This window comes from Silurus meridionalis, chromosome 20 (genome assembly GCF_014805685.1).
Source record: "Silurus meridionalis isolate SWU-2019-XX chromosome 20, ASM1480568v1, whole genome shotgun sequence".
Lineage (NCBI taxonomy): Eukaryota > Metazoa > Chordata > Actinopteri > Siluriformes > Siluridae > Silurus > Silurus meridionalis.
The window spans coordinates 11121482-11134119 of NC_060903.1; the positions used below are offsets into that span (position 1 = coordinate 11121482).

General features: G+C 40.0%; 1 protein-coding gene across 1 annotated transcript in view; it reads left to right on the plus strand.

Annotated features, from left to right (window-relative positions):
• LOC124402706 (integrin beta-1-like) overlaps positions 1-12638 on the plus strand; it is a 63642-nt gene that overhangs the window by 22820 nt on the left and 28184 nt on the right. Inside the window, exon 3 of the mRNA XM_046875872.1 lies at positions 12502-12587. Within this exon, the coding sequence (XP_046731828.1) occupies positions 12502-12587 (86 nt within the window). The remainder of the gene's footprint in view (positions 1-12501; positions 12588-12638) is intronic.

Here is a 12638-nt window from a genome sequence, read left to right on the forward strand (position 1 = left end):
TCACCTGGAAACCCATCCGCCCCTGGCGATTTACCAGATTTCATAGAGGTGATTGCAGCTTTGACCTTCTCTTCTGTAATAGGAAGGTCTAGAGCAGGGGTCGGCAACCCGCGGCTCCAGAGCTGCATGCGGTATTTTTATTTTTATTAAAATGTATTTTATTTTAGTTCGTTAGTTTTTAAAATGTAATTCTAAATTTGAAGATTTTGCAAGTTCTTAACCAAGTCTCTTCGGTCCTTCTTCTTTCTAGCTGCCTGTGAAAGAAGAATACTGCAATATCATCTTGTAATAATGCAGTTTTCAATCGCCATCTCCCCTTCCTACCAGCTTCTGTATTTAGAGCTCTATCCAATTCCACAGCTTTGCAATTTGCCCATCTTTTTCACCAAGAATCTTTTACTTTATAAACAAAACCCGGATCTGCCTTATTGGGGCATATACATTGCATAAAATCACTTTTACTCCATTAATATGGGTTTCTATACAAATAATCCTATGCACATCATCTTTAGTTTCTGTCAACATTACGAAATTCAGCCTCTTATGTATTAGGGTCATTACCCCATTTTGTTTGCTCGTAAATGATGAATAAAAGACATGCCCCACCCAGTCTTGTTTGAATTTGAGCGCTTCGTTATCGGTTACATGACTTTCTTGCACAAAAGCAACATCTACATGTTTGTATGAGATACGACAGACCCTTTTTTCTTTTAATTGGACTTCCACACCCATTAATATTCCATGTTATAAACCTGATGTGACTACCTATGCACGATATAAATTAATCGCACGTTTCCGTGCGTGTAACCAGATATGTTGGATGACTGCCCCCTGTTGGGGAATGGTATACTAAACCGTGATGTACATTCACTCAAACTTAACAAACGGCAGTTGAACATTTCAAACACCAAAACTCCCTTCAGCAAAATGCTATTGCTCCCCAAACCCCCTACCCAAAGCTTAACAACAAACAAAATAAAAAGAAGAGACAACAAAAAAGAATGGCCATACTAAACAACGAGGATTATTCTAGTCCAAACAACTCGAGATTGCGGTCCGTGAGGTGCCGAATCAGGTATCCAGCCCTGCCTTGGCTGTCAAAGCTGTTGTGAGACAGCACAGCTATCCAGCTCACCCGCCCACCCACCGCACCTGACTAATATGCTCCACTTCGGCGATCTTGTAAAGAGTATTTGGTCCCATCATTGTCGCACCGCAATGTTCTTTGATAAACCGCTTTGCAGCCGCACTCGATGTAAACACCTTACTCCTCCCTTGCCATGTAAAACGAAGAGAGGCTGGATATGCCAGTGTATATTTCACATTGACACTCCTCAGCAACTCTTTTGACATGTCGGGGAAGAAAGAGATCAGACATCCCTCCCATTCGGTCATTCCCTTTTCTCTGGCCGTTTGTAATACCTTCTCTCTGGCTGACGAACGTAAAAACTTGATCAAGACTATTCTCGGTGGCTGATCTGTACTGGGCCTGGAAGCAGGAGCATGATGTGCCCTCTCAATTTCGAACACTCTATCCAGATTGATACCTCTTTCTCCTGATGATCTCCTGCACTTTATTTCACCACCACGTCTCTGTCTTCCTTTCTATTTCCAGATGTCACACCAAGTACCTTTCTAGCTGTCTCCCTTATCACTTCAGCAGTAGTTGCCCAATCATCCAGCACCTCTTTACTACCACCGAGCCCTTGTCTGACATCTTCCCTGAATCTCACACTACAGTCTTCCTCTTTCAGTTTCCACCATCTTATTCTTCTTTCAGTCCTCGCTCTTCACCTCTAAAACCATCCTACAGACCACCATCCGATGCTGTCTAGCTACACTGTCCCCTGCCAACATCTTAGTCTCCAATCTTTTTCAGGTTGCATCTCCTACATAGAACATAGTCCCCCTGTGTGCACCTTCCTCCACTCTTATACGTCACCCGATGATCCTCCTTCTTCTTAAAATAAGTGTTCACCCCTGCCATTTCCATACTTTTAGCAAAATCTACCACCATCTGCCCTTCCACATTCCTCCCCTTAAAGCCATACCTACCCATCACCTCTGTTCCCTTCACCTACATGCCCATTGAAATCTGCCCCAATCACCAATCTTTCATTTCTAGGTACACCTTCTGCCACTTTATCCAACACTCCAGAATTTTTCCTTCTCCTCCATCTCACAACCCACTTGTGGGAGCATAAGCACTGATGACATTTATCATTACCCCTTCAACTTCCAGCTTCACTCTCTTCACCTCCACTACACACTTACTGTATTCTTACTTCAGAATCACCTCTACAGCATTTCTCTTTCAATCCACACCATGATAGAACAGTTTAAACCCACCTACAATGCTCCTGGCCTTACTCATTTTCCACTTGGTCTCCTGAACACACAACATATCTACCTTTTTCCTCCCTATCAGATCAGCTAACTCTCTTCCTTACCAGTCATAGTACCAACATTTAAAGTGCCCACCCGAACCTCCACTCTCCTACACTTCCCCTTTCCTTGCCATCTTTGTAGACATCTTCCTCCCCTCCTTCTCCTCCTTTGACCAACAGTAGCCCAATTTCCACCAGTACCATGTTGGCTAACGTTACCTGTCGCGGTCATTGGTATCCCGGACCTCGACCGATCCAGTATGAATTTCTCTTTTGTGATCGCATATTTAATTTGGCGCATGTTTTACGCTGGATGCCCTTGATAAAAAGCAACCCTCCCCATTTACCCGGGCTTGGGACCTGCACTAAGAGTGCACTGGCTTGTGCAACCCTAATGGCTTGGCTGGGTTGAATATAGCCAGAGTAAAAAGCAAAATAATACCTACTTATCAACGCCACAGACCACTTGCATGCCACCTGGACATCCTGAACAAATATCCTTATTGGTGTTTTTCACAAAAGCATATCTATACAAATTTAAATCTTGAATATGGTTAGACATAAACATGTTACAACACACATCTGCAAAGACATGGGATTTGAAACGAAGGGTTTTAAGACTAAGGTTGGTATGTGTGTATGTATGTACAGTCATGGCCAAAATGGCACCCCTGAAACTTTTCAAGAAAATCAAGTATTTCTCACATGTTTATTCCCTTTGTGTGTATTGGAACAAAAAAAAGGCAGGGGGAAAAAAGCAAATTTTACAATGTCACACAAAACTCCAAAAATGGGCTGGACAAAATTATTGGCACCCTTTCAAAATTGTCAATAAATAAGATTGTTACAAGCATGTGATGCTCCTTTAAACTCACCTGGGGCAAGTAACATGTGTGGGCAATATAAAAATCACACCTGAAAGCAGATAAAAAGGAGAGCAGTTCACTTAGTCTTTGCATTGTGTGCCACACTAAGCATGGACAACAGAAAGAGCAGAAGAGAACTGTGTGAGGACTTGTAACCTTGAGATTGTTGATATTTTTCCACATTTTTGGTTCTCAAGTCAATCTCCAGAGATCTAGATTTGCCTTTGTCCACAGTGCGCAACATTATCAAGAAGTTTGCAACCCATGGCACTGTAGCTAATCTCCCTGGGCATGGACAGAAAAGAAAAATTGATGAAAGGTTGCAAAGCAGGATAGTCCGGCTGGTGGATAAGCAGCCCCAAACAAGTTCCAAGGAAATTAAGCTGACATGAAAAGCAAGACTACAGTTTGCCAAAATGTACTTGAGTAAGCCGAAATCCTTCTGGGAAAACGTCTTGTGGACAGATGAGACGAAGATAGAGCTTTTTGGTAAAGCACATCATTCTACTGTTTACCGAAAACGGAACGAGGCCTACAAAATAACACAGTACCTACAGTCAAATATGGTGGAGGTTCAAAGATGTTTTGGGGTTGTTTTGCTGCCTATGGCACTGGGTGCCTTGATTCTGTGCAAGGTATCATGAAATCTGAGGATTACCAAAGGATTTTGGGGCACAGTGTAGGGCCCAGTGTCAGAAAGCTGCATTTGCGTCTGAGATCTTGGGTCTTCCAGAAGGACAATGACCCCAAACATACTTCAAAAAGCACCCAGAAATGTATGGCAACAAAGCGCTGGAGAGTTCTGAAGTGGCCAGCAATGAGTCCAGTTCTAAATCCCATTGAAAACCTGGGGAGAGATCTTAAAATTGCTGTTGGGAAAAGGCACCCTTCCAATATGAGAGACCTGGAGCAGTTTGCAAAGGAAGAGTGGTCCAAAATTCCAGGTGAGAGGTGTAAGAAACGTATTGATGGTTATAGGAAGCGACTGATTTCAGTTATTTTTTCCAAAGGGTGTGCAAACAAATATTAAGTTAGGGGGGGCCAATAATTTTGTCCAGCCCATTTTTGGATTTTTTTTGTCCATTAGGTCAATTTGTTTTTTCCACTCCCTTTTTTTTTTGTTTTGTTCCAATACACACAACGGGAATAAACGTGTATAGCAAAACATGTTAATGCAATACTTTTCTGTGAGAAATACTTGATTTTCTGGAAAAATTTCAGGGGTGCCAAGTTTTTTTATTTAGGGTATTTATGTATAGAAGTGTTCTTAAAAAAAAAAATACAAAAGCCACATATTGAGTTCAATTCTATTTTAGATGGAACAAACACACACACACAAATCTTTAGTATGCAAGGTGTAAATAGTGTAAAACAACATTTGTATTGTTTTTTAATGATAATTGCAGACAGTTTTAATTGTGAAGATATAAGCATCTGAAGTCTAATTAATTTTGTATAATTAAATGGTACATACATAAATACATTGAAAACAAGCATTTGTTGTACACTAACTGTTGTAGTTGACAAATGCTATTAAAAGAGAATAGAACAGAGAAACCCACCAAGCTAACAGGCTAAAAAAGATAGGGAAAAAATATGCATCGGTGTACAAATACATAATCATTTGCTGAAAACCACAACAGTGACAAAACATTTAATTGTTTACTGCTGCTGTTACTTGTGCTCTTAGATTTAGTGTTTGTTTGCACCGTTTTAATCGAATCCTTCAGTGTCACGAGCGAGCTGATCGCGCAACCTGATGCTTGTGAGTCACGACAGAACAGATCCAGTGAGACTTTCCTGAAGTTAGCAAACAGTTTACACAATAGCACTTTATTAAACTGTACCATTTTCACATGATGAGGATTATGCAGTTTCTGCTCACCGTGCTGATGTTTCCATGACACCAATGTGTTTTTCTTTTTCTACTGCCGGTTGACCCTAGGAGACTGGAGACTTAAGGTGTTTGCAGGGGACAGTGTAGCTAGACAGTATCAGATGGTGGTCTGTAGGATGGTTTTAGAGCTGAAGAAAAGGTGGAGAGCGAGGACTGAAGAATAAGATGGTGGAACCTGAAAGTGGAAGACTGTATGGTGAGGTTCAGGGAAGAGGTCAGACAGGGGCTCGGTGGTGGTGAAGAGGTGCTGGATGATTGGGCAACTACTGCAGACGTGATAAGGGAGACCGCTAGAAAGGTACTTGGTGTGACATCATAGAAAGGAAGACAAAGAGACATGGTGTTGGAATGAGAGTGCAGGAGAGCATAAGGAGAAAGAGGTTGGCAAAACAGGATTGGGATTGAGAAAAGTAGGCAGGAGTACAAGGAGATGCAGCAGCAGGTGAAGAGAGATGTGGCGAAAGCCAAGTAAAAGGCATATGAGGAGCTGTATGAGAAGTTGGACACTAAGGAAGGAGGAAAGGATTTGAACTGATTGGACAGGCAGGGGGCCCGAGCTGGGAAGGATGTGCTGCAAGTTAGAGCAATAAAAGATGCAGATGGAAGTGTGTTGACTGGTTAGGAGAGTGTGTTGAAGTTGAAGGGATTATTTTGCGCAGCTGATAAATGAGGAAAGGGAGAAGGTGGGATGAGGTGGAGATGGTAAAGCAGAAAGTAGATAGGATTAGAAAGGAGGAAGTGAGCAGCGATTAAGCGGATGAAGAGTGGAAAGTCGGTTGACATACCAGTAGAAGCGTGTAGATGTTTAGGGGAGATGGCAGTGGAGTTTTTAACCAGGTTCAACTAAATTTTGAAAGTGAGAGGATGCCTGAGGAATGGAGAAGTGTGATAGTAGCAAGTTTTTAGAATAAAGATGTGCAGACCTGCAGTAACTACATGGGGGAATTAAGTTTATCAGTCACACCATGAAGTTATAGGTAAGAGTAGCGGAAGACAGGCTGAGAGAAGAGGTGGCCATCTGTGAGCAACAGTATGGTTTTATGCCGAGGAAGAGCATTATTTGCTTTATTATTGCATTATTGCATTATTATTGCATTATTGCATATTATTGCATTATTTGCTTTGAGAATGTTGATTGAGAAGTAAAGATAAGGTCTTGAATGAAATTGCATTGTGTGTTCGTGGATTTAGAGAACGTGTACGACAGGGTGCTAAGAGAGGAGTTGTGGTATTGAATGAGAAATTCAGGTGTGTCAGAAGTATGTGAGGGTGGTGCAGTACATGTATGAGGACAGTGTGACAGCAGTGAAGTGTGCATTGGGGACGGCAGCCCTTTCCTGTTTGCAGTGGTGATGGACCAGTTGACGGACGAGGTCAGACAGGAGTCTCTGTGGACTATGATGGTGATGTGATTTGTGGCGAGAGCAGGTTGAGAAGAGCCTGGAGAGCTGGAGGTATGCGCTGGAGAGAAGGGGAATGAAAGTCAGTAGGAGTAAGATAGAGTACATGTGTGTGAATGAGAGGAAGGGCAGTGGAGTGGTCTAGTTGCAGGGAAAAGAGGTGGAGAAGGTGGAGAACTTCAGGTACCTGGGGTCAACAGTGCAAAGTAATGGAGTGTGTGTTAGGCAGAGGTGGCAAAAGTACACACATCCATTACTTAAGTAGAAGTACAAATACTCATGTTTTAAAATACTCGGGTAAAAGTTGAAGTACCGATTAAACTTTTTTACTCAAGTGAAAGTAAAGAAGTCTTGGCTCTGACATGTACTTAAGTAAAAAGTAGTTTGTGTCGCCATTATGAGGGAAAAACCCACAAATCGCCACCTAGAGGGTTAATTGTATAAAATATGGCGGATTTGGTTTTTGATTTGAGACTTGGACCATAAATAAAACAAAAAAGTTTACTGATTACAAATATTTTTATCTGGAGTTTAATAATTTATTTCATATCTAAGTAAAGAAAGGATGTCATGGATAAATGTATTTTTTTCCAAAGGTTTTAATTTCACCTCATTTATATTTAGATATTTATGTATTTACATTTTTTATAAAAATGGTAAAAACAGAAATGTTGAATTGATAGCGCGTTAACATTTAGTGCCGTTGACAATAATTTTGTAAACGGAGAAAAGCAGAGAAAAGATGATGATGATGATCAGGAATGTGTCTGTTCTCAGTCATGTTTACATCACTGACTCCCTCGGTCTCATCCACATTAACCCCAAACTTCTTACTGCCTTCTGCCCGGCTGATTCTTATCTTCGTAAAGAGTGAGAGTCAGGAATTTATACAACAGTGGATTGAAAAAGACGCGCAGTAACAGGAAATCGGTTGTTCAGCTGAAATCGGCACGCAGTGAAAATAAAAAAAATATATTTCACCAAATCAATGGATTAAAACTAAAGTAACGAGCCGGTTTTGAAAATGTAAGGAGTAAAAAGTACAGATATTTGTGTAAAAATGTAATGAGTAAAAGTAAAAAGTTGTCTGAAAAATAAATAGTGGAGTAAAGTACTGATACCAGAAAAATCTACTTAAGTACAGTAACGAAGTATTTGTACTCCGTTACTTCCCACCTCTGGTGTTAGGGAAGGGAAGAACAGAGTGCAGTCAGGGTGGAGTGGTTGGAGAAGAGTGGCAGGAGTGATTTGTGATAGAAGAGTATCTGCAAGAGTGAACGGGAAAGTTTATAGGATAGTGGCATTGAGTAAAAGACAAGGAGGTGGAGCTGAAGATGCTGAGGTTTTCATTTGCAGTGACGAGGATGGACAAGATTAGAAACGAGTTTATTAGAGTGATGCCGCATGTAGGACGTTTTGGGGACACAGCACTTAACTTTTTCCATATTATTACAGCCATTTTCCAAAATAAATTAAATTATTTTCCTCACAATTCTACAAACAATACAAAATAATTACAATGTGAAAGTCTGTTTAAAATGCTTATCTATTCAAAATATAAAGAAAATCATATGTACATAAGTATTCCCAGCTTTTGCTCAACACTTTGTTCAAGCACCTTTGCTGCCAATTACAGCCTCAATGCTTTTTGAGTGTGATACTACAAGTGTGGCACAAATATTGTTTGGCAGTTTCCCACATTATTCCTTGCAGACCCCTTAAGCTCAATCAGGTAGGATGGGGAACGTCGGTGCACAACCATTTTCAGATCTTTCCAGAGATTTTTAATCAGACTCTATTACTGAGGAGTGGTTTTCCTCAGGCCACTCTACCATACAGGCCTTATTGGTGGAGTGCTGTAGAGATGGGTGTTCTTTTGGAAGGTTGTGCTTTCTCCACTAAGAAGTGCTGGAGCTCTTTCAGAGTGACCATCAGGTTCTTGGTCACCTCTCTGATTAAGGCCCTTCAGCCTTGCCATTTGGGATCTTGAATGCTGCAGATATTTTCTGTGCCCTTCCCCAGATCGGTGCCTCGAAACATTCTTCTCTCGGAGGTCTACAGACAAGTACGTAATGTTGAGTACGTAATGTTTTGTATAAATTTGCAAAGGTTCAAGCAAAACTCTTTCATGTTGTCATTATAGGGTATTGTTTGTAGATTTTTGAAGAAAATAACATAAGTAACATAAAATGTGGAATAAGTAAAGTGCTGCAAATACTTTCCGGATACAGTGTTTGTGTGTGTGTGTGTGTGTGTGTGTGTGTGTGTGTGTGTGTGTGTGTATTTTAATATAAGAATGTGTAACAGTACACAGAAGTCAAGGTTCGGTGCGTACCTCGGTATGCGGGTCACGTTCGATATGGGTTTGGTAGAACAGGAATAAGCAACAAATCCCCAGTGCTCGTTTTTTTTTTTTTTTTTTTCCTAGTTTATTTTTAACACAGTTGTGTTTGGTCACAATCAGCTATAGAACTAAAAAGATTCTTGTGATATGAAAGTACAAAATAAATAGAATTATAAAAAACAAAGCTTTTTAATTAGGAGACAATATATTAATCTTTCAAAGGTTAAGCCCAACCCTCTCCTAAAACAACAGAAAAACATTAAATGTGCATTAAATTTAAGATAAAAAAAAACTTTAAATCAGAAATATCTTTTAATGAAAATGCTTAAAAATAAATAAGGCATCAAAATAAAAGGCTCCAGGTTTATTTTATTTTCAATTTTTGTTTTTCTCAAATGTATGTCAGCTGCCATTGTGTTAATTGTCAAAATTGCTGACAAGTGATCTGTATGTCTAACAATGCAAAGCCACATTTCCTATTCACCATGTTGATGTTTTTGTCAGCTTGACAGAACCATACATATTTGTGTGTCTTTTATTATAGAAGGTAAAATTTTGTGCTTTTACATACAATTCTCGCATACTGTCAACTGGATGTTCAACATGGCACCTCATGGCAAAGAACTCTTTGAGGATTTGAGAATTTAAATTGTAAAATAAAACTGCCTCTCCACAAAGATGGCCTAGGCTATAAGAATATCGGCATCACCCTGAAACTGAGTTACAGAACAGTGGCCAGGGTCATACAGAAGTGTTTTAAGACGGTTTGTTTCAACTAAGAATAGGCCTTGCAAAGGTTGATCAAAGTTAAGTCTTTGTGGTGTGTCAAGTGCAGAAGCTGGCTTTAAAAACAGACGTGTGAGCCCTGCTAACATTGCTTTAGTTTTTGCACACTACAGCAAGTCGGTTGGCATGTCCCAAAAGGAAGCCTCTTCTGATTAATTACCAGAACCATGTCCTGTGGTCTAATGAGACTAAGATAAACCTGCTTGGTCAGATGGTGCCGAGCATGTGTGGCGACACCCTGGTGAGGAGCACCAGGAAAGCTGTTTTGCCTACAGACAAAGCATGGTGGTGGTAGCATCTTCTTTTGGGGCATGAGGGCTACTGGTACTGGGGAGCTGCAGTTCATTAAAGGAAACATTTGATTCCAACATGTACTGTGACATTCTAAAGCAGAACATAATCCCCCCCCCCTTCAGAAGCTGGGCTAAGCGGTAGTTTTCCCAACATGAAAACAAACTCAAAATCACTCCCAAGATGACGACTACTTTGCTGAGAAAGGTGAAGGTGATGGAGTGGCAAAGTATGTCTCCAGACCTAAACCCTATTTAGTACCTGTGGCCTATGATGTCAAAAAAGAGGATGTTAAAGATTACAATTTAAGGTACACGTTAAAGGTGCGCATTCTTTACTTTTTGTACTGTATTAACATTTTACTTCATTTTAAAATAAATGATTTTTTTTTTTTTTTTATAAACTTCATTATTTCAAAATAAACCTCCATAAAAACAATTCACTAAGTTTTTTTGGTCATGCTATCTGCGAGACACCGGGAAAATCAGACAGACAAATTGGTTATGTGGCAAATGCCTCGATAAATCGGGGGCATGAGATTTGAACCGCAGTAAAGTGGGGGATTACTGTGTGTGTTTAATATATATACCACATATATAAATGACTTTCTAGAAACAATTTCACATGTGATATTTACTGTGATATTTACATCGTTATCGTGATGGATCTCAGCACAAGCAATTTTATAAGATTCTGGTCAGATCGTCCACCCCTTCTCCCCAATATCATACCTTAGACGACTAAGGACCTTAAGGAACTTCTGAGCATAATAAACAGCTATTCAGACAAAAGGACAAAGAAAATCTGAGGAGTGTGCAGAAAGAGCTGAAGGTGAGACTGAGGAAGCCTACAGGAGGACACTGAGGGTAGGCTTCTACAGACCAATGCTACGGTGGAGTGGGCTGGCATGAAGCAGATAATTGGCTTCGAAGCAGATAATTGGCTTCTAAGCAGAACAACTTTTTAAGGGTTGTCAAGAAAGCTAACAAACTGAATTTGTTTAGTAGGTTCAGCACAACACTCTCTTAAACTCTCTCTTACACTCCCTCATCAGCATTGTTCTCCAACTCCCCCAAAGGCCCTCACAACAGATCACATCACCACCACTACCATCCCATAGCCACCTTCTTTAGAAGACTCGAGGAAATTAACCTCCACCCCCCCACACATACACCTATCTGTTAAGAGTTAAGAAACAGTTTGAGAAGTTGATGCTTTAGAAAACAGTAGGGCCTGAAGGAAGTAGTATACCATTATACTTGGTGCCAAATAGGTACTCTAATGGGTCATGACTACCTGTTGGACATTCTGTATGACTTGGTTCCTGCCTGTCTGAGTGCCTTCTGAGCTGCAGTAAAGCAACAGTGCTTCCCCTCTTTCTTTTCACTCAGTAAACTGCATGTTTGTCATGAAGACAGGCTCTGTCTCTATAGTTTTGATATGGTTGTGGTAACAAGAACACTTAATAAACTTCTAGCCATTCTGGACGGTGCACAGCAATCCCTTTCAGGACTGATCATGCTATACAACACTGCCTCTGTTTATAACCACGTGCACTGCCACTTTAATGTCACTCGCATTTCTGCTGTTATACTGCTTACAATATTTACACAAAATGCTACTGTAATACCACATGCCCTCACTGTGTCTGTACAACACAGGATATGCCTTTATCTAGAAAAACATTAGGTAAGATCAGATCAATTTCCTAAAGCAATAAAACACAGAAAGCCAGCGAGGTCTATGTACAAGGCCCTGTTCTAAGGCCTTTTATCCAGTGAATGAATAACAAGCAGATATCTGAGACTTGCTGCCGTTCACACCTAACATTATGAATGACTCTTTAGTGACTACTTGTAAATAGACTTCATGCATTGCTTCCTCTGAACTGACACCTCTGAAGGTTTTCACACATTTATTGCCCAAGTTTCCTACTACATTTACTATCAGCCATATACGGTGAATACTATCTCATATGGACTGTTACAAATATTACTGTCAAGAGAAGACTTTATCAGAGTAAAAAATACAGAGAGCTTAGCAAAAGTTTTAGGTTAACATTGGTAAGCCTCAGAATCTGCAAGACCAGAACTTTATTTCCCCAGTTATATTGTGCTGGGGGCCACCTTAAAAAAAAAAGTTATAAACAAGGTGCAAGTTGGGCACAAAAACATTTTCTTGGGCTTTTCCTCTAGTTATTGTATGTACACCTGATGCAGCATGGGTCCACAGTCTATTACAGGTTAGAAGGTCAGGGTATATTACAAAGAAATAATTTACACTTGTTTTTATTTATTTATTTTTATTTATTTATTTTTATTATTTATTTATTAAAACACACTGATGCATAATAGGGTTGCATCAGAGCAGAAAAAAATATCTATCTCTATCTATTAATCTATTGCTCTATCTCTCTATATAGTGTGTATATTAATTATAATTTCTTGAGTCATGTTGGTTTCCTTTGGTTTTACAAATATACAGTACATTTTAAAAGCATTCAAACCATCTTGTTTGCATGTTTCTTTAGATGGTAATGATTGCACTAAGGCTTCTGCTCAGTCCTGTGGCGAATGCATTCAGGTTGGAGAAAAGTGTGGCTGGTGTACCGATGAAGTAAGTGACATTTGACGTACGTGTGTGTGTATAATATTATATATATACACA